The sequence below is a fragment of the Balaenoptera borealis genome (assembly GCF_965194805.1).
Source record: "Balaenoptera borealis genome assembly, chromosome: 14".
Lineage (NCBI taxonomy): Eukaryota > Metazoa > Chordata > Mammalia > Artiodactyla > Balaenopteridae > Balaenoptera > Balaenoptera borealis.
In genome coordinates, this window is record NC_138875.1 from 54,183,449 (window position 1) to 54,206,303 (window position 22,855).

The 22,855-nt window shown below is 46.6% G+C and overlaps 1 protein-coding gene and 1 long non-coding RNA gene across 10 annotated transcripts in view; one reads left to right on the forward strand and one right to left on the reverse strand.

Moving 5' to 3' along the window:
• LOC309610599 overlaps positions 1-22,855 on the forward strand; it is a 504,212-nt gene that overhangs the window by 65,910 nt on the left and 415,447 nt on the right. The gene's annotated exons all lie outside the window — the stretch shown is intronic.
• On the reverse strand, positions 445-22,602 carry LOC309610526 (mitochondrial enolase superfamily member 1). 9 transcript variants are annotated; one of them, XM_082353576.1, is made up of 17 exons: positions 22,230-22,602; positions 18,630-18,752; positions 14,626-14,741; positions 12,841-12,927; positions 12,479-12,505; positions 10,350-10,422; positions 10,202-10,240; positions 9,695-9,777; positions 8,884-8,918; positions 6,890-6,977; positions 5,269-5,403; positions 4,405-4,446; positions 3,463-3,592; positions 3,123-3,222; positions 2,775-2,822; positions 1,456-1,537; positions 445-845 (listed from the first exon to the last, which is right to left on the reverse strand). In XM_082353576.1, the coding sequence occupies exons 1-17, from the start codon at positions 22,585-22,587 to the stop codon at positions 744-746; spliced, it is 1,668 nt and encodes a 555-aa protein (XP_082209702.1). In that variant the 5' UTR covers positions 22,588-22,602; the 3' UTR covers positions 445-743. The 9 variants fall into 9 exon arrangements, with proteins under 9 accessions (XP_082209702.1, XP_082209708.1, XP_082209703.1 ...); XM_082353582.1 differs by having other exon boundaries at positions 18,630-18,738; positions 22,230-22,368; XM_082353577.1 differs by lacking the exon at positions 2,775-2,822.

Sequence of the window (22,855 nt, forward strand, 5' to 3'; positions counted from 1 at the left end):
CAGTTCCTGCCTAAAACAGATTTAACTGAACCCTCCTAAACAAACATACCTATGCTGTGTTCTCGTTTGGATGCTGCTTAGATGGGTAAGGTATATTTTAGAAATGCTGACTATATTTCACCCTATTTTTCTATGATTCATGTAATTCTAGCTGCATTTTATCATTAAAATACAATGATTATTTGGGATAAAGGCCTTGAGGGTAAAATGATATTTCATAGACTATTTTTATAACCCTTATTAGCTTCAGCATGGTGTGAATTCTCTAATAATGTGCTTAGACTGAGCAAGAGAAAGATGCTAAACCACCTCAGGGCTGATCAGTGAAATGTTTTTACCTTTGCTGCATATCAGATACCCCATACTGCTGCACGGCTGTTTTATTATGCTAATTTATGACAAGTGTGTTTTTAAAAAGATTAAGGAATTATTCCAACATGCTGCTTATTTTCAAAGTATAGTTTAATGTCTAGGTACCAGCACGTGATAGAAATTTTAAGATTTAACATCTTCCTGGACTTTGAGACAGTTGGATCTACTTTTGTTTAAAGATTACATAGGAGAATGTGTTTTTTGCTAAAAGAATCAAGTAATGACGACTAAGCTGATGCCTGAGGTTAGTATGACTTTCAGCTGAACTTGTTCTGATTGGTAGGATGAATTTTTTTTTCTATTTTTGTAAAACCATACCCAAGAAATTTTAAGCCTTTTCACTTAAAGCAAAAGCTGTTAAGCATTCAGCTCTAATTCACTTGAGCAGCAAGGAGCTTCTCCCAAACTTCACCATCTGGATACTGGTGTTTCTTTACAGATTCCTCCTTCATTTCTGTTGAATAACCAGCATCCTATCAAAGACAAAAAATGGAATCATGTTAATAACCACCTAGAACAAAAGTCATTTATTTTACTTATTTCTGCTGTTCCTAGAAATGCTTCTAAATCTAAGCCAGAGGCAACTGAATTAATATTTTAAAAATAAGTTTGCAGGTTGTTTGAAATGAGGGAGAGGGATGCACTTTATTGGCTGCTTCTCAGGATTAGTTAACTATTCACGCTTCCTTTGATAGTTCAACCTCTGTTGGTGAAAATGAGCCCGGATATCTTGAACAGAAGGATAAATGGCGCAGATAACACAACTGCAGTCAAAACCTTTCACTAACTTGCTAGATGGTGCCGGGTTTTTTTTTAGTTTTGTTTTGTTTTGGGCAGGAAGGGCCCAAGGAGTGCATGTTTTCAGGTCCAGCTGGTGAGGAAAGGCTGGCATGAGAGAAGCCTTGTCAGGGGCATCCTGACCTTCAGGCCTGGGGAATTTGACTAACTAAAGAGCCGTTTGTTTCTAGATATTGCAGACAGACTCGAAGGAGACAAAGCTTTGTGCTCTGGGGTCTAGCTCCTGAGAAGAGTAGGGCAGGGCTGGCAGCACCTCCTGGGGGGGGCCTCCCTGGCCAAACTCACCTTAGGAGGCATGTAGGAAGCCTTCTTGATTATCACGGGGTACTTGAAGTGCTCGTGCAGGTGGTCGACGTATTCACACATCCTGGGAGGAAGGAATCGGGTTGGGGTAACAATGCCTTCAGTTAGATAGTTCATGTGATGCTGTTAGGGCAAAGGGGCGAGCACCACTAAGAAAGGATGGACTCTGCCAAGGCTTGGGCTGATACCATGTATTTCTATGTAAGTCCTCAGCCTCTGGACTTCAGGTTCTTCTCTGTAAGATAAAGCAGTGTGGGGGCTTGGATGAAATGAACTGTGAAGTATCTTTTAACTTAAGGTTTTGTGACCCAAAAGGCATCAATTTAGACTTAGACGTATCTGGGATTATTTGGGTGCCTCTAGCCAAAAGATGAACAGATTAAAGTCACCAAATGAGGTCCCTTCCAGCTACACAAATGATTTAGAAGAGCACAGGTTTTAGGATCAGACCAATCTGTTCAAATTTGGTGTCAGCCACTGTCTAGTTTTGTGACTTGGGGCAAGTGACCTAACTCTACTGCCTTACTTCAGCCATTGGTTAATGAACAGCTGAGATGAGCAGGCCGTGTGTCCAGTGCTGGGGACACAAAGGAACTGGTAAGAGAGGGCCTTGTGGTTTCAATGGCCGTAGATACCAAGTGGTTGACTATAGATTATACACAGTACATATTATAAAGAACAGGCTACAGATGAAGAACCGGCCCCTTGGGAGAGGACAGTGGGCCTTGAAGAATGAACAGGGAAGTGGTGCTCCACACACAGGATTACAAAGCAGGTATCAGCACATGGCATCTGTGTCTGGTGGCTGTCCCTCCTGCATGGTGGCATTCCCAAGCAGTGAGGTCTGCTTTCAGGGAGTGGCATGAGGTTCTCACCCACTCATGGGTGGGCATAGTGCCCAGTGGGTCAGGTCTGACCCTCTTTTTTGCATCCCTCAAAACTTTGCAGGACCTGTCAAGGTTGGTTGGAGCCCCCTCCCTTGGTCCTTTAAGGAACTGAAATGAGGGGGCAAAAGCAGAACAACCTAGGAGTGTTCATTTTCTAGTTTAAAATATCTCAGGCATATTAAAACCCAGAAAGAACCATTACTTTATAGTTGAAGTCCCCATAGACCCTCACAGATCCCATTTCTCAATCCTGAACTTGATGTTCACCTTTCCCATGCATGTCCTCATGCTTTCACCATATACTCCTAGTGATCTTTCTGCACTATCGCATTTAATTCTGGGAGGAAAGAAAGGCATAATAAAGTCGTATGTCTGCAGGTGACTGGAAGGAGATTGTCCTAATTTAAAGCTCACCTGGCGCATGTTGAGATATAAGATGGAACTAAAAGATGCAGCCAGATCCTGAAGACTCCAGTGTTGGGAAGAAATTGGACAGAAGCAGAGAGTATACATATGATGAAAGCGGGGCTTCAGAAAGTCAGAAACAGAAGCTGTTTCTGGTTTCCATTTGGTTGCAGACTCTCCCCACCCCCCTTATGTACCTAGAAAACAGTAAGTCAGCTGCCAGGAAACCACGCTCTAGAAGAAAAAAGACTATTCAGTAGTGGGTCTCAAACTGCCTTTGAGTTATGGGATGTGCCAGTGGCCAGGGGTCTGGCCTGGATTGAGAGACAGTACTGAAGTTAATGCCACATCACTGACCTGTCTTTGAGGCTTGCAGAGACTGATATGAAGTCAAATATAATCAGGTGCTGCACCAGTTCACAGAGGCCAACTCCACCAGCATGCGGGCACACAGGAACTAAAAGTGAAGACAGATTTCCACTGAGTGCCAAGTAGGGCAGAGAGGGAGAAGTGAAGGAGAACCTGCGGCTTGGCTTGTTGCCTTCAGGTGATTAAATCATTAATATTTAGGAATGAAAATCATCAAAGATTCCCTGATTAAGCCTCAATGACAGTTAGAAAAAAGTCAAAATGGGAAACTCCAGAGGGAACCAGGCAGGGAAATGGTGTTTGGTCCGCGGCCCCGCGGTGCCCTTACTGTCAAACTTTTTGGCCATCAGCAGCACTGAGAGGTTCTCGTTGACACTCCCCAGCCTGCAGCTGTCGATCTGGAGAAACTGCAGGGCTTTTGCCTGTAGGAGTTGCTTAAATATCACTCTGTTGTGGCACTGGAAATAGAATTAAAATACACCCACATAAGAGTCAGCCTCGGCCTTCAGGATCTGTACACCTGGCACTGCGCCCATTCCGAGTCTCTCATTGGTGGCCTCCTGGAAGCCCGGACTGTATTCATTTTTTGTTCTCACTTGGCATGAGGTGAGCCCTGACAGGCCAGGCGGGGACCTTCTGATCACTTCGTTACAGATTTGCTGGCAGAACCACATGTGTGTCACGTAAAAGTCACACCACTCGCCACCTATCAGTGCATAACCGCCACCTCAACTGGTAAGTGGGAGATGAAGCATCAGGATGAAATAAGGGGATGGCGATGAGCAGGTGGCACGGGCGACAAAACAGAAGCGTGGCAGAACGGCACTGCTCCTTTTGCCGGGAAAGCCGAGAATCTGTTCCCTCACACAGCTCCGCTCGTGGGCCGCCTGCCGCGGGCTTTGGCAGGCGCTTGTGCTTCGTTTATAAGCACAAAAAGGGAACGCAATCATGTTTACCCAGTTTGGAAGCTGGCTTTCTTAAAACCACATGGTGCATATTAGGCCCCTGCAGCTTTAAGTTGCTGCCTTGTAAATTCCGATGAGCTACTTTGAAAGAGATAAATGACCTTAGTCATAGGAATTGTAGAAGAACATGCAAACTCTTGACTATATATATCTTACTCCAGACTATGAAGTGGTCTAAGATGACCCAATTTCTAAGATTAAGAAAAATCTCCCAACTCAGAACAACACAGGTGATGTAGCCTAGCGTATGCCAGTGTCCCCAGTCAGTGGCCAGTGTGTGCTGACCCTGAGGAGACATCTCTTACCTGTTCTCCGGTGGCAACGCCAATTCCCAGGGGGACCAGTGCCTGTAAAATATAAGGCAACCTGATGTTATTTTCCTAAGTTTTTGAACTGAGACTCCTAATGTTTAAAAATATTTAGAGCTGTTCAGCTATCTAGAGCTGAAGAAGGAAACAGCCCTGCTGTCGAGCCGTGTGAAGTTTAAGGAGCCGCAGAAGGTGGTAGAGGGGGTTGCGGGGGGGTGCACTGGGCCATCTCTGTCTGACGCCAGTATGTGTTCCATCCCACAACCAGTTCCTCCCTGATTTCTCACCCATCCGGCAGCCTTTGGTTTAAATAGGGCTACTCGTGGAGCTTGCTCTGTCAGAGGATGCAAAAATATAGGGCTCCCAGAAGTTACACTTTCTCCTTATGAGTGATCCACCTGGCGCTCTGGCTTATAGATCTGTGCTGTGAACCCGGCTAATGGGAGACTCTCCCTGAGAGGATACTTCTCACATATTCTTACATATGAAAGGGAGAGAAGCCGGCCCAAATTCAGGTGAGTTTGCCCAGGAAGCGCCCTGGTTCAAGGGCTCTGTGGAAAGGGATGGGCAGCCTTCTCATGGGGAGGCCTGACCTTGACATTAGCTAAGCAAACCTTTGCTTGTGAATCAGCCAGAGGAATCTACACTTTGTTTCAATCTGGGTGAGTAAAATATTTGAGTATCAGATTTCTGTATTTACAAAGTATGGGAATCAGGTCTGTTAACCTTTGGATTGCTGGTAGCCTTTCAACTTTTAGCAATTTACTTTCTCTAAAATAAACAGAACTGTGAAAGGGAATATAAGCCCAGGAATCTTAGGATCTGTGACCAGCACTCTAGCAGCAGCAGCAGGTTTTTTACCTTGGAAATGGTGGCATGCCCCAGAATGTCATCAGGGGAGGTGGGCTCCTCAATCCACAGGGGCTTGAACTCCGCCAGCTTCGCCATCCACTCCACGGCCTCGGGCACATCCCAGCGCTGGTTGGCATCCATCATCTGAAAGGAGGGAGAGACCCTTCGTGGGGAGGTGTGCCCGCTGCTGACCTTGCTGCAGGCTGTGGCTCCCAGGGAGGAAATGCTGTCACTCGGTGCCACTGACTGCTGGGGCCCAGCACACACCCATAACAAAGGGAGCCCGAGAGCAGCCACCAAGACGAACTCTGGCTCCAGATACTGTCTCAGAGGAGATGCAAGTCGCTCAGGGAGCCGCTGTGAGGTCCAGAAGTGCCCTGGCCTCGGCCCAGAAGTGCTCGCTGGCCCTGGAGCTCCAGCCTGATCTACATTTAGAAACCACCCAAATACATTTGTCTTGCAGGGTTCATCATTTGTAGGAACTGTTTTATCACATTCTGAATCATGCACAGTTAATACCGAGTTTGTTCAATAGTCACTTATTGGCTATTGCCTACTATGTGTTTGGCACAATAATAAATAACCCAAACTCTACCATTAATTAGGCATCTACTCTGCTAGACATTTAATGGATTTTGTCCCATTTTATATTTATAATAACTCTATGAGGCAGTTCACATTAACCCATCTTACAGACAAGAAAACTGACATGCAGAGAAGTAACTTGCTCAAGGACGATAAGTAAATGGTGAGTTCAAATCCAGGCCTCTCGCTCTAAGGCCTGGGCCCTCTGTGCAGCGAGACTGCCAGGAAGCCAGGTGCTGGGTGTGCAGAGACAAGAAAGGGCCTCTCCATCCCTGATACCATCACACTTGGAGAAGTCAGACACAGAGATGGATTTCTTTAGTAGAATGTTCTGAGTGGTTAGAGGTCCCTTGTGGGACGCTGTGGGAACCAGAGGATAGTGCGCCCAGAATCTATTTCTGTCATAAATTATTTAGATGAGAATGACCTCGCAAGACAAAACTAGCATTAATTCATGTATAAATAATGGGACTTTTGATCTTAGGTCCAGGACTCAAACTTCTATTTTAATATATGAAACATGCCTCCAAAAAAATATAAAAACATCTTGTGACTATGTTATGAAAATATTTTACACATAGGAGGAAATGTTTTATAAAAATACGTAGGAATGACTGATCCTTAACATTTATCTCTGCAAAAGTTCCAGCATTTCTTGAGCAATGGCTCCCTGAGACCCACCTACCTGAAGGTGGGTTGGCAGATTTGTTAAGAAGGGGGGTTGAATGATTGACATACCGGGGGCGCCAATGGGAGACCGGTTTGCTTAGGCGCATCTGTCCTAGCACAAAGAAACAATCCCTAAACCTGATCTTACTGAATTAGTTCTGCAGAATAAAAAACTACCAATCAGCCCCCTCAGTTTTTTGTTTTTTGTTTTTTTAAAGAATTTGCCTACTCCAAGAGCTCAAAGCTGTACTTCTGACATACGGTGTTAAAATTCCCAATGTTCTTTAATCCTTGCTTGAAACAAGTTGTATTTTGGCCCTGGACAAGGCTTCTCACATACAGCTGCTTACTTCTCAGTGGCAGGGAGGTTATTTACCAGTGTCTTCTCAGGGCCGATCATGTTTCTGATGAGTCGGCATCTACGGATGTCATCCTGGAGATCAGCACCAACTTTTACCTTAAACCTATAAAATAAATTTGGTCTCGTAATTTAGATCTGTCCCCTGACTTGGCAAAGACACGTGGCTTTTCTGCAGAAGTGACTGTTTCTGTCAATAATTCACAGGTCGCATTTTCTAGTAAACTCTTGCCCTTTCCCAGTCAATCTTCAGATGAGCCACTCAAAAATAACCCTATAAGTGTATCTTTTTACTCAGTATCGGGGCAGTAACTCTACCTGCTGTCCTGAAGTCCAGCAATGGACAGAGCAGCTAGATCTTTAATAACATTGAGTTTTTGCTGTGCCATGAAGAGGAGTTAAGAACGGAAAAGGCATAGTCAGACTTGGCGGGTGAGCTGGCATCCTCTCCCTCACTCGCCAGCCTCTCCTACACACGGACGTCAGGCTGCCGCTTGGGAGCCAGGATGGCCCAAGGTCCTCCTTTCCACAACACCCACCCTCTGCTGACAAAAAAGCCCCTGTCACAGCCTGTGCCATTCTCTCCCCCGCGCTCAGCACCAAACACACTAAAGATGACCTTTCTATCCTGGGTGGAAGCCTTAGCTTCTGGATGCTGGGCTTCCCATGCTCAGGGGCCTAGGAAATCTCTCCTCGGCCTTCTCTGACTCAGCGGTGTCTACTCCAGCCTTTCCTGGGTACATGGAGGGAGGGAAGGTGCCAGCACTTACTGAGCACCTGCTACCAATCCCGGCTGTGCTGGTCCTTTTCAGAGACAGCAACTTTGAGGAGAACCATGAGATATTATTATTCCCATTTTATAGAGAGAAAATGAGGTTCAGAGAGGTTGAACAATTTGCCCATGGTCACACAGCAGGCAGGCACTGCAGGAGATGAAGGGAAAAGGCATGATGTTGATTCCAAATCCACCACATCCCAAGCGTCTTTCCACTGCTTCATGCTGCCTCCATCAAGTTCTCAGTCCCCAACCCTTTACTTAGCTGAGGATTCAACCAGAATTCAGTGCCTCTCAAAGTTCAGTGGGTAGGCAGATCACCCAGGGATCTTGTTAGAATGCAGATTCTGATGCAGCAGGTCTGGGGTGAGGCCCAAGATTCTGCACTTTTTTTTTAAAAGTTGGTCGGAGATCTTTTTTTTGGTCCTTACTTATTAAGCAACCTGTACAAATGGTTTTCTAAACCTACCGCAAGTGGCAGCAGGGCACGCTAGTGCTCCTGCCCCACAGACCACACGGAGCAGCAGGAGGCGGTGGCCAGACTGTCGTGCAGAGAGCCTGGTGACGGGTCCCAGGCACAATGTCCACCCTGAGCAGCACGGATGGACTCAGTGACCAGATCATAAGGTGATGGTCCCTCTGTGTCCTGCACAGCTTTGGGATTCGGGGCCACTGCCCACCATAGTTTACCCCAAGGAAACCCCAGGAGGCCCAGGGGTCCATAACCACACAGGAGAAGGACAGAAGAGAAGGCAGAGGGTTAGTCTGGAGAGGAGGTGGCCTGGGGAAGAGGGGGGCCAGGCTCTTGGGAGAAGAACTCCGAAGAGAATTATTGCGACCAGTGGCTGGAAGTTATAGGGAAGCAAAGGGTCTGCTACATTGAAGCTCTTCTAACACTCAGAGCCTTCCAACAACGCACAAGTGCCCTACAAGCTCTCTGCCTCTGGAGGTTTTCACGTAGAAGCTGAATCAAAGCTTGTTACTATAGTAAAGAGTAGATTTCTAGATCAGGGCTGGAAATCAATGATCTCTTTCAACTCTGATGTTCCAGGATTCTAACAAGACTCATAGCTCGTCTTTGAAGAAAGAGCTTCAGCTGAAATTTCCCTTGTGTGTCCTTACACACCAGACTGCTCCGGGCGAACCCTGGCCTCCTTGGTGCCTTTGGATCCTGGCTCCTCTCCACCGACCAGCCTCTCTTGCTAACTGGAGAGTCAAGTTCACCCAAATAAGTTACCTGGTCCAGCCGTCCTCCAGCGCCTTGCTGCAGAGCTGTGGGGAGAGGAGCAGAGCCGTCACCACACACTCTCCTAGGTCTAAGCAGCACCTTGGCCATCTCTGATGCGGCTTCACAAACGCTACGGCTGTACCATGAACCAGAAGAACAACCATGTGTTGAAATTCAGAGCAGAAACAGCTTAGCCAACAGAGCATGACCGCTTGGTGACTTTCTTTCCTCATCTCTATGGGAACCATTTCATTAATGGTCACAACATTCCTCGTTGGGGAATGGAGCATTTCTGTCCCTCTTTTTAAAGCCAGGATGTTCTGTGGCATCCACACAATGAGTGGATAAAAGAGTAACAAACAGAAGCTAGTCTTCCCCCTCTCTCTCTCCCTCAGCGGCAGGCGAGCGCAGGGTGACGGGAAAGGGCAGTAAGGCAGCCAGGCGCTGACCGCCCGCCAGGGGCCACCACGTGCTGCGAGCATCACACCACGGCAGCATTCATCGGCATCCTCAAAACCCCCCAGGACAGCTATTATTTCCCCACTTCGCAGTGAGGAAACTGAGGCAGAGCACGGTTAGGGCTCACATTGCACCATGTTATGCTGCTGCCTCTGCCCGGGAATCGGCTTCCCCCTCCAGGGCCGAGGTGGGGCTCACCAGCTCACGGGCCCAGCGTCCACAACGGAAACAGCTTTCCTTTTGCTCACGTCCAAGGACCTCCAGGGCGAGGCCTGGGATCCCTAACGATTCAGAAAGGCTAAGAGGAAAACATGACGTCTCTCCAGAAAGCCTGTCTAGAAAACCAGGTTCAAGCGCCCACCTGCTTCAGTGTGGCGTCCGAGTAGCCCAGCCAGGCGCATGATGTGGTGTAGGCAGGGTAGCCGTGCGCCAGCATTTGCTCTTCTGTGGAAACACGACGCTCGTCAACATTTTGTGTTTGCGGGACCTTCAGCTTTAGACTTGCCCGTGGCTAAGGCGCTGCCCACAGAGAATCCAGCTGTTCTCCTGCCCACCCTGCACAGGCACCCGGAGGCGGTGCGGATCCCAAGGATGTCACACCCAGGGCCCGGGATACCCTCTGGGACGCCCTGCTGGCCAAGGCCTTGCCCGTGGCGTGCGGTGTAACCCTAAAACTAGCCTTGCTCCCAGCAGTGGCCGAAGTGAACTCTGACCTAAGAGGTCACACCAGGAGGCCGCTGCATCTAGACTCAACCGTCTGTCCATGGGCCTGCTGCAGGGGGATGATGCGAACCCCTGGACGCTCAAGGACGGGGACACTCAAAAGTGCACAATGATAGCAAAAATAATGAATTTCCTCACAACCCACCTCGCTCTTTTTTCCCAACTTGACCTTTCCGCAGGATTTCTGGAAAAAATAAAAAGCATTATCACTCTTTCAGACAACAAAGCACTCAGCCCCGTTGCTTCCATATTAGAATGGACCAGAAAGCTCCCAGTTCCTGGGCATGACTCACCATAGGCTTCCTCCTCTGTCAGGACGTCGGTGATGTACCTAAAATCTAGGCAGGATACCAGCTTCCTGGGGTCCTGGCAGCAAGATAGCAGGTAGGAAAGGCCCACATCAATTCACAAGTGGATTATGTTTCTAAGAATCTGCTGGACATGGGCTTATTCTGTCCGGGAAAGGACCTTTGGGTCCCCTTCTCCTCCCTCCCTGAAGTCGGGGCTTTGGCTTCACTGGGGAGGCCCACATTCTCGGCTGGGTCTCTGGCGAGACCTCCCCACCCCAATCTAAGTCAGTCAGTTTGGAAGCAGGTTGTACTGTGACCAATAGTACTCTGCTGTAACCCTTAAATATCATAAAAGCTCTCAATGCTGAGATTCTTCTTCTTTTAAGACCACTGGCATTGAAACAGGGAACAGGATCCAAAAGAATGAAAAGTCCACAGGTGGGATTTCAGGCACCTTCCTAGTGGCCCCAAATCATTCAGTTCTGGGGGCCACCTCCAGCACCCCTCTGAGAGGCCAACCTTGAGCCTGCAGGTGGCTCAAGAGGTCCACGTCCTTCCCCTTCAGATGGCACCCCCATGCCACCCGCAACCATGTCAGAGAGATGATGTTACAGCCTCTCGTTTTCACTTTCCTCCAGAGAAGGGACAAGGTCTGCCGGCCCAACAGTCTTCAAGGCCATGGTTCTTTGTTTTTTCTTTTTTTTTTTTTTTTTTTTAGTAACTTTATTTATCTATTTATTTTTGGCTGTGTTGGGTCTTCGTTGCTGCGTGCGGGCTTTCTCTAGCTGCGGCAAGTGGGGGCTACTCTTCGTTGCGGTGCGTGGGCTTCTCATTGCGGTGGCTTCTCTTGTTGTGGAGCACAGGCTCTAGGGCACACGGGCTCAGTAGTTGTGGCTCGCGGGCTCTAGAGCGCAGGCTTAGTAGTTGTGGCGCACGGGCTTAGTTGCTCTGCCGCATGTGGGATCTTCCCGGACCAGGGCTCAAACCCGTGTCCCCTGCATTGGCAGGCGGATTCTTAACCACTGCGCCACCAGGGAAGTCCCAGGACCTTCGTTTGTTAACCACCAGATTTTCAGCAACCATCTAAGGCATCGCCCCGAGCCAGATGATGCTCAGAGAGGTTAAGCAGCATGCTCAAGGTCACACAGCCAGGAAGTGGTGGAGTCCAGACTCAAAGCCAGGTCTGCCTGGGTCTGAAGTTCACTCTCCTTAACCTGCCCAGAGGTTTTTCCTCCTTGGCAGCCAGGTGCTCATCCCTGATATCAACAGGTCAAGGAGAAAGGAAACGGCAGGGGCACATCTTTAGAATTCACCATGGGCTCCTTCCTCAAGAGTCTGATCTGCCATTTGCTCTTGGAGTCAAAGTGACCAGATAATATTTTAATAATAACATCTTGCTCATCAGAGTTTGTAAGGCACTTTTCTCAATTGGTCTTTAAACCAATTCTATGGAGTTTCTAGAGAAGTTATGATTATCCCCTTTTCACAGTTAGGAAACGGAAACTCAAGAATTTGTATTGTATGTGTAAGCAAGTGCCACAGTGGGGGAGGCAGGACCATCGGACCTCCCTGCCTGCATGAGCACAGCTCTTTGTTACTTCAAATACCAGAAAAAGAATATTAGACTTGGGACTTCCCTGGTGGTCCAGTGGTATAGAATCCGTCCTGCAATGCAGGGGATGCGAGTTTAATCCCTAGTTGGGGAACTAAGATCTCACATGCCGCGGGGCAACTAAGCCCGTGCGCCACAACTACTGAGCCCACATGCTCTGGAGCCTGTGAGCCACAACTAGAGAGAAGCCCGCACGCCACAACTGGAGAGAGAAAAGACCCACGTGCCACAACTGGAGAAAGAAAAGACCCCCATGCCACAACTGGAGAGAGAACCCACACGCCGCAACAAAGAGCCCGCACGCGGCAAAGAAAGATCCCACGTGCCACAACTAAAGACCCAACGCAGCCAAAAAAAAAAAAAAAAGAATATTAGACTTTACTGGGTTTTTGTTTGATCAGCACTACAGTGATTGATCCAGAGACAGTGCTGAATGTATTTACTGATTATCAAAAGGCAAGTAATCCATGAAATCCATTTCATTTACAGAAACAATGAGAATATTAAAGAATTTACTTACCATGTCAACAAGTAACTTCCACAGAGGCTTGAAGAAAAGAAAAGATTTGTAAAATGTGTGAAGTACCCACTTGTTTTCTGACAGTAAATGCACTAGTGGCGAATTCCCACTATCAGACTAACACCTGCCTGCCTGCCCACCGGCTCACGCTGCCTCCCAGCCCCTCGCCTCTGCCACCCCTTCTTGCTCAGCCCTTTCTAACCTACTCCGACAACAACCTGACTGTGGCCAGTACCTCTCAGCGGAGACAAATAATCGAACAATTCTCCGTATGTCACTTGGGAGCCTGCTGTGCATTTGCCTTTGCTCGTAGAGGAAGTGTTTGTGCTGCAGGGTCACAGAGGTGCTGCCTGGAGGATTACCTTTCCCTCCTGCTTGGCCCACAGGTCCCACACGGCATTGAGAACGGCCGCCGTGGCCAGATGCACCACACCCTTCTCGGGACCGATCTGGTTAGGAAGCAAAACACACCAGCACTTCTTAGAAAAGAAAAAGATATTTAGGTCTTCTAGCCAGGGACACGTTTCATGAATTAAAAGGCAGCGATGGAAACTCACTTAGAGGGTAAGCTCTTTTTCAATAGTTTCTAACCTATAGAAGATTTGCAAGAATAGCACAAAGAACTCCTGTATATTTCTCTCTCTCTCTCTTTGTATATACATATATACACACATATACACATATCTGCAGAAAAATAAAATATATAATGTAAACTTATTTTACTGAGTAATTTGAGAGTAAGTTGCAAATATCATGCCCCTTTAACCCTAAGTACTTCAGAATGTAGCTCCTAAAAACAAGGACATTCTCTTACATGACCACAGAATAAGGATCAAATTCAGGGAATATATAACATTGATAGAATACTATTACCTACAAAGACAGTCCATAATCAAATTTCACCAATTGTCCCAATAATGTACTTTGTTGTATTCACATATTGCATTTAGCTGACATGTCACTTTAGTCTCTCTTTATCTGAAGCAAATTTTCTTCTTTTTAAAAATGATATCAATATTCTTAAAGAGTACAGGCCAGTTGACTTACACAATGCTCCTCCATCTGGGTTGGTCTGCAGCCCCATCATGATTAGATTGCAACGTTGCCACCACATTTTTTTGTTAGGGCTGTTATCTTTTAGCGCTTGGGTAAGTCAGTATCCTTTAGGCTTCCCCACTGTGTGGTTACCATTTCCCTCTCTAAGTAAGGAGATTAATATTGCCCCCAAGTTTTAGCATCCATTGGTGATTCTTGCCTCAATCAATTACAGGTATGGTTGTAATATGGTAGTTTTCTAATGTTACCATTCCTGTTATATTAGTGTGTATTCGATTGTAATGACAAAGTTTCCCTTGTTGGTTGGTTGTTTGCTATCTGAATGGACTCATGGTGTCTTAGGTTATTCAGTGACTTATACGCATCACCACCACATTTATTTGGATGCTTGAATTGTCCCAGATTCGACCAGTGGGAACTCCTTCGAGGGGATGCTTTAAAAGCAAGTTTCACTTGGTTGGCAGAAGTTAAGAATGAAATCCGAGGCAATGTGGACAATGTGCCTTTCTCTGTGCATGGACAGGAGACTGAGCACTTAGGAAAAGACAGAGCTGATGTCAGGAGACATCGGCAAGGTCTCGGCTGCTGGACTGACCTTACTGTGATAAAATCCTCTCTCTAGAACCTCATTTTCTTCATGCTTTGAACTTAGGGTTCAAATATAGCCCTATACACATAAAGGTGCTCTGGTCTTTCTCTTCTTAACCTTTGACCTTCTCTTACATTTGTCCTTAATAACCTCCTCCCACAACTTCAATTCTACTCACATTATGTCTCCCTTAAAAAGGTTGTCCATTCAGCACTTTATCCTCTAGAGGGTCTAGACCACTTCTTCCCATCCAGGGAGCAGAGATGAGGTCCATAAGGGCAGAGATAGCTCTCAGGATCCAAATATGTCCAGATTCAAGTCTTACAGAAAGGAACAGATTACCTCAAAATACTGATTGCCCAAATGGTTCAAGCCCTAATTTATCTGAATAAAATGTTTTACCTTAAAATTATAAACCTGTGTCTATTTTCACAAATGCTGCAATCAAAGGACATGAGACCTGAGTTATTTATAGAAGTGTTTTACAAAACAGGTGCCTTACCCATCTGAGCTGCCCGTCGCTCGTGAGCTGTCTGTAGAAGCCTCTGAAATCACCAACAATGTCCCCAAGGTCCTTGTTAAGCAGGTGGGGGACCAGGGCATTCACAGCACAGACAACTATTAAAGGGGATTTAATTCTTGTTTAGTTTTGGTGTAAATAAATTAAGACACGCAAGCACCACAAACAATCTAATGTGGGCATTAATGAAAATAATTTTAAATACAAAAGGTACATGCCTTTAAAAATTGCCCCAAATATGTCTTCTATGGTAGTCATAACTAATAGCACACACTAATAGCACACAATAGAATAGCTGTTAATCTATATACTGAGCTTAATTTCTGAAAAGAGCAAACCCATTTTGATTGACAGAGCCATAGATCTGAAAGTTTAAATCATGTTCCCAAATCATTTTCCTGTTCACTTTGTAAAGTGTCCATATGTCAGCTTCAAAACCAAACCTTGCTAATTCATTGTTCCTAAGGAATAAGACTCTGACTTATAGAATTTTTTTAAAAAATGCCTTTTCATCATTGTCAAGTGTAGAAAGTATCTTGAATTCACAGCATAACTCTATTAAAAATGAAATGAATTTGCAATTAGCTTAATACTTACATGTAAAATGTTAAACTACATGAAAACACTTTTCATAAATGTTAAATTTCTTACCATTGACTTGTGATAGACTACATTTTTCATAACTAATTTCAAGGTTAATCTTCATTTGGGTTAGCATTACCATCAATTACTTATTTTTGGTGTTCTACTTAAAAAAGACTTTATTGTGTTATTTCAGATGAACAAGTAAAGTAACAAACTGTATGGGAAAGATCCTTCTATCCTTTGCTCAGTCTATGTGTAAATGGCCAAAATAATCAAACCAAGTCATCAACTTAGCCCTAAAGCAATGAATTTATTATTAAAAATTTTGATCGACTTCTGTTTGGTATAGCCACTGCTTCAATATTAAAATTCTCATATCATTTCACAAGATAGTTGTAGAGGCACAGTTTTACTATCAGTCAGATCTTAGGAGAAAGATGTTTTGCAAGTATTTAAAACATGTTCTTAGGATATGCTTGGCCTCTGTGTGACACAGCCCTCAGATGACTCGCACTGGCTCTCACACAGAGCATTTAGGGCTGATCCACACCTTCCGTGTTCTCCAGGGCTTTTGTTAATGGAATGCAGACTGATTCCAGTTCAGGTACTCATTCCCTAGAACTGTGAGAAGACAGAGTGCTCCCCACTCCTTGATGGTTGGTGCTCTTGGATTAAAGACATCTGAAGAACAAGCCAGCGACTCAGAGAGTCCGTATCATTATCTGCATCAAACCTCTGATCTACTGAGATGGTTGCTGAAAACCATGGACTGTTCACATCACAAAGCAAACACATTTAACAAATGTTGAGGATGGGCTCATCTTTCACAGCTCTAAGAGAAGCGCAAGCAACACTAATATATTCACCTAGAGGATGTGGATTCTCCTCGCTCAAACTGAGGCCACTGCAGGAAGTTTACTAAAATTTGGTGCCTTTCATAGAAATTTGGGCGGTGGTGGTCTGACTCCAGTGTGGAGAACAGTCTACTTCAGGTGTGCATGTCTGAAGCGATGGGTGGGAAATCTGTCTGGAAACACTCGGCCTTGAAGGCAGCTCCGTGCTGACTGAGGCCAGGGTTCTCTCCTGTGACTACATCTGTCCAGGACTCACTTCCTGGGACCTCCTGCCCGGGAGGGACAAGTCAGTAAAGGCTATGGAGGACCGTGGGTCTGAGCTCTCATGCTGGCAAGAACCCTTATGGCCATTTTTTCTCTTTAAAAATTATGCTTTTTTCACCTCTTTTTCTTTTCCTATTAAAAGAAACTATATTGGTCTCATTTATACATAAAAAAATCAACCATAACTTTCCCCGCTCTCTCACATATAGGTGCTCTCTTCACAGTAATGAGGAAAGCATTGTTTTCTTTCTGTTTTCTTGGATCATAAAAGATGATTAGGTAAGTAGGCTGATAAAGGCTGCAGAAGAACCGTGATGAGCTAATGGAATTTTTTTCAACTTTAATTTGAACACCACGTAACACGTTCAGTGAGACGGCAGTGGCAGTGAGTGAGTCACCAGAAAAGTGCAACAAGGTTAAAATTAAAATGGGTTCCATCATGCTGTGGTCTGAAACAGGCGGAAGCCACCTCCATCACCACAAAAGAGCCATTTGTTCCAGGCACAGAGAGATGGAAATTGATTTCTCCTGCTCGAGGCATCCATTGGGACAGTGTGGGGAGGGGAGGGGAGGGGTCAGGGAGGTCCCCACACAGTGAACTCAGCAGCACATCTGTCCCAGGGACCACATGACGGTGCAGCGTCCCTCCACTGCGGGCCCAGTTCCAGGTCCTGGCTGTTAACAGAGAGTGGTTCTCATGGCTTGTCCCAGAACACATCTTGTAAGCTTGCTGAGTTTTGTACAAACTTTGGGGGCCGCCCTGTGTGGTTGGAGAAAGCAGCTTCATAAAGTGCTCAACTTACACCAGAGAATTAAAGTTGCAGGAGAAGCTGATACACAGCTCAGCAACCTGTGGGGGTCAGCGGTCACTGCCTGGGGGAAAACATCAACAGTGAATAGTTGACTTAGGGGGAGGGGGTCAGTGAATCATTGCCGAGGTGCCTCCTTCTGACCAGCCAATTCCTAGTTACCCCTCAAGGTTCATCTCAAAACCTCACCGTTGCTCTGAAGCCATCCTGACCCTCCTGGACAATGAACTAACCTTCTTTCCATGTAGCTTGTACTCAAAAAAAAAAAAAAAAATAGTCCTTCTCGCACTGCACTAATTGATTCTTTTATGTCTGTCTCCCTGAGAAGTTTGTGCTTTCCTTCTCCTTGTACGTGGGACTCTGTCCCCTTTCTCTCTCTCTCTTTGTAAAGTCATTTCTGCAGCGCCTGGCAGAGCGCCTAGCACACAGGAGGCGTCTGCGGAAGGTCCAGCTGACAGACGACTGGACGGTAGCCCTGGGAGGAGCTGGAACAGCCTGATGGCATCCACATAACGCTCAAGAAAGGTTCCCTTGTCCTACACACACACACACACACACACACACATACCTTTTATCTGCTCAAAGATACTAAAATCGTTCAGTGGGTCAAGACTTTTCTTCTACAACTAGGCAAGGGCTGACAGTACAAATATCCATGAGGGAGGTATCGCATCACCACCAACGTTAGAGAATCTATTTCCTCCCTTCCTGGACCCTCACCCTTCAACCTATCATAATTCGGCTTCAGCTCCTAATGAGCCGTTGAAATTGATCTGCCAGAGGTCTTCTTTTTGTACATATTGAATTTTGTACACTGTGCGTGCATTAAAAAAAACAATTATGCATTTAAAAAAAAAACAAGCAAATAATTTGTATGTAAATATTCTGGAGAGAAAGCACTCCAGGCAGTCAGGACTAACCGAGCGGCTGTCTGGGCCTCAGTTTCCTTATCTCCAAAAATGTGGACGCTCAAGACCGCTGAGCCCTCATCCAGCTCTGAGAAAAGACAGGCTTTACTCACGGCTCAATGTGCATTCTTCACTATCTGCTCTTCCAGATGAGAGTTCTGAAACTGGGCAGGACCTACAGCCTTTTCTGCCCAGAAGAGCAGTGAACTTGAAACCAACTCGGTGTGGAATATTCAGAAAAGCAAGTAGACTCTGTGCACACAACAATAAGCCTTGTTCTGTGAATGCATGCCTGCCTACGTCATGTCCCTCACTCACTCAAGCAGTTCAGGTCCTCAAAGCTCTGCAGAGAAATCGGCTGAGATTCAAGGATTCACCTGCAGTCTATGGATGACTACAAGGAGAGAAGCCAAATTCTGCTATTTAAAAATTTATCCCAATGAAATAAACCATCAAACATTGTTTTTACTCACTTCAAGCAGTGTAAATATGGAGGAAAATAAGGTCAGAACTGGAATGTAAATGAAACTTAAGCATTCTAGAACCTCAAGGGATGTTCAACTCACCAACTTCAGTGCCTTTCCCCAGAGTGAAGGTGATTCCGTAGCCCTTGAGTCCATCTTCCGCATCCGTCTCCAAGACAACGTAGGCAGCTGAGTAGTCAGGGTCTGTGTGCTGCAGGGGAAATGCTCCCCCCAAATCCGCAAACGTGAGAAATCCCCAAATAAACCCGGGAATGACGTCACGTAAGAACAGAAAACACCAACAAGAGTTCCCATCAGAGGGAACTGTTCATGTTCCCCAAAGGAAACACAGGAGCTCTGAGTGGACAAAAGGAATGTCCTCCTGAAGGATGGCAGTTGGACTTGAGATGAGAGTGAAGATCCAGGAATGAGATCTGGGAGTCTTTGGCATAAAAGTGGTCACTGAAGCCATGAACACAGAGGGGGTCTTAATGGGAGTGTGTGATGAGACAGGAAAGGCATTGAGGCCTGAGCCTTAAGAGGGAAGAAGGGGGTCAGTATAGGAAGAAGCAGCCAGAAGAGCAAGTGGTCAGCGAGGGAGGTGGGGGGGAGCAGACAGCAAGAAATGTAGACCAGGGTGAAGGACACTGGAAGAAGAAATAGAAAGGGCAGTTCCAAGAGAAGGAAGGAGACACAGGTCGACTTCAGGTTAAGGAGGAAGTAGATGTATGGGATGGAGGCAACAGGCATGGACCAGTAATCTAGGGTTCGGTGGGGAAGGGACAGAAACGGGGTGGAGAGGTGTAAGGGCCAAGTAAAGACTATTCCAAGGTGGGAAGCCCTGTCCATGTGGGATGGAGAGGGGCCACTAGAAAAGGAGAGACTGAAAATGAAAAGGGAACAGGCCCTGGCAGTCAGGAAAGGTGGGCATGGGGACACAGGCGTAAATCAGTTCTGGAGAAGGACATGCCTTACAGAATAAAGGGAAAGATGAGAGGGATGGCTGGAGGCTGATGTGCAGAGATGGGGCCAACGGCGCATTAGTCTTCAGTCTTTGTGGCGACACAGTGGCACAGGACTGGGTGGCAGAGGTGGGAGAGAGAGGTCTGGACAGCAGCTCCCGGGAGCTCAGCAGACAATGGGGAATGGAGAGGAAAAGTATGGCTGGGACAAGACATGGAAGCAACCTAAGTGTCCATCGACAGTTGAATGGATAAAGAAGATGTGGTACATATATACAATGGAATATTACTCAGCTGTAAAAAAGAATGAAGTAATGTCATTTGCAGCAACATGGATGGACCTAGAGATTATCACACTAAGTGAAGTAAGTCAGACAGAGAAAGACAAATACCATACGATATCACTTATATGTGGAATCTAAAATATGACACAAATGGACTTTACAAAACAGAAACAGAGTCACAGACATAGACAACAAACTTATGCTTACCAAAGGAGAAGGCGGGTAGGGATAAATTAGGAGTTTAGAATTAACGTATACAAACTACTGTATATAAAATAGATAAACAAGAAGTATTTATTGTATAGCAGAAGGAACTATATTCAATATCTAATATAAACTATAATGGAAAAGAAAAAAAGAAGTCTGGCTGGGAAGTGGCAGGCTCAGCTGGAGCTGGGCTCTCTGGAACCGTAGTGAGCGCCTGGATAAGCGCTGGTAAGAGCACCGCAGGCCTGAGGGCTCCACGTTTCTTAAAAGGCTGGTAAGAAATCGTAACTGGAACCCACTGCTTGAACAAATATGGGGAACAGTTTCAGGGCTCCTTCATGAAAATACCCTACTTGTGATCAGGAAGGCTCGCTCTGCTGCTAAGTGCTGAGGGAGCTGAACTGCTGAGTGCTGCGTCCCGTGAGGGTGGGGGGAGCAATCCTCAGAGTCATGGCAGTACTGCTGAGGACTGACAAGCAGACTTTCGATTAAGAGGCACTTGGGGGGAGTTCCCTGGTGGTCCAATGGTTAGGACTCTGCGCTTCCACTGCAGGGGGCACGAGTTAGATCCCCTAAGATCCTGCATGCCTCGGGGTGGCCAAATAAATAAGTTAATTAATTAATTAATTAATTAAAAGGAAGGCACTTGGAAATCAGCATACAACACACACCATATCTCTGGGAGATAATACTTCAGTATTTATGAGCTTGCAATACAGGTGTCAGATAATAATCTCTCCTGACCCAGAGGTCATAAACCACTCAGGCCAGAGACAAATTCCATTTCCTAAATTATTCCACGGTAAGCCAGCAACCTTAACACTTCACAAATTCAAGGAAGAGAAAAGTGGAGGTCAGTGCTCTTCTGCTTCAGTTTCTTCATATGTAAACAGTAATTACAGCCACAGTTATTGCCAGCCTTCTCTGTGTCAGGCTCTCTACACACATCTCATTTACATGTATGAAGCAGACACTGTTATACCCATTTTACAGATGAGAAAACCCAGGCCTGGAGAGATTGTGTGGTTTCCCCACAGCTGCTACACCTCAGAGGGGCAGAGGTGACAGCACATGATCAGGTATTTGAATCTTACAAGTCAGTAAAATTTCAAACATTTGTTTGGAGATCCACAAAGGATTGCCCAGTGGGTGTGTTTTGTCATTTACCATAACATCATATAAGAAAGGACAAATAAGGCTTTTTAAAAGCAGGAAGAACCTAATCTCAGAATAAAGGACATTCTTTTAAGTAACTTTAGCACTTTTTAACAAGAGGCCATTTCAGGTACACAAAGAGCACAGGGAATGTAATAAACATCAGTGTGCCCTCCACCCAGCTTAAGAGGCAAAACTTTACAGTGTGAATGAAAGTCCTTGGGTACCCATTCCCCTCCCTCCGTACAAGTAACAGATAATCATTATCCTAACACGGATGTTTCACACATCCATTACATACCCTGCAACTTTGTTTTTCCAGTGTGCCATGTGTGAGTGGGCCGGGAGGGGCAGTGAGGATCCAGTGGGGACAGGACTGGAGGAGACCCTGCACAGGACTCATATTTGGGAACCACTGCACTAGAAGGTGGTGGTGGCGTGGGGTGTCCCGCTAACACTCTCAGGGAGCAAAAATGCCCTTCAGTGCTTACTTTACTGCATCTCCAAAGGCTGACACCTACTTAACTCTTTACGTGACACATCCTCTATAATCATGTTTTCAGGTAACTTCATGAGAGCCCCCTCTCACACGACCCAGTTACTGCGAGTTTGCTCGTCTGGTTTTCCAGCCAGACTGTGACTCCTTCTCTTCACAGATGGGCCTCTTGGGTTAGGAGCTTTTCCAGGTCACACAGCAAGCTGTGGCGGAAGCAGGATCACCACCTAAAACACCCTGCCCGGGGCTTCCTGGTCTCCTTCTGGTTGAGAAGCTAGCGCTGTGTTTTAGGGTTTCACTGGTGGGAACCTAACAACATCGTTTTGCAAATACGATTCGCATTTCCAGCAAAATGAGAATTGTAAACGTAAAAACAGGAAATACTAAACGTCAGCAAAGAAAGGAAAGGTAAGAAAAAAGAAAAAAACCTAGAAGGGTGGAGAGTCTCTAGATACCTTCATTCCCCTTCCTGACCTGTCCACTTACAAAAGCAACGGTTCCAAGGTTGGGAACCTTCCTGGGGTCCGTGGGGTGCCCCGCGCCTAAAGGGCCCAGCGTAGGCGGGGCGGGAGGGCACCAGCGGTCAGGCAGCGCTTACCATAGCGTCCGAGCCGTGGCCCCCGAGCGACGTGGGGAAGCGCACATCGCGGACCGAGAGCCGAGAGATCCTGCCGCGCACCATGTCGCCCGCACCCCGGGGCCGCCAACTCTGCGGGACACCCTCTGCACAGAGGCGGTGTGTGCAGAGCCCGGCACGGTGGGCGCTGATTGGCCGCGCGGCCCGGAGGCGTGACCGCGCTCGAGAACTTGGCGAACTTTGTCAACTTGGCCCGACTGGAGTGGCCAGCCCAGTTCAGGGTCCCATGACTCACACGTTTTTCGCGCCAAGTTTCCGCTCCGGGGAAGCTGCACCACAGGCGGACTCGTTCAGGTTCTCCACCCACCTCGCTCCGCATCGGCGACCCCGCAGGACCCTGCTCCGCCCAGACTAGAAACACGCAAAGTGACCTTACCGGGAGCGGTGCCCGAGAGTGTGAGTCCGGTCAGAGTGCGATCGCCTAGCAGCAGGTTCGGGTCAGCTCAGCCAGGCGGCAGGTCAGCCAGGATAGCCTTGGGCTAGAAGATCCTAAGGGTCTTTAAGTGACCTCAGCCTGTTTACCACCTGATAAACTAAGAGGCGGGTCACCATTTATTACACCCTTGCTGATGCAGAGTGCTTTAAAT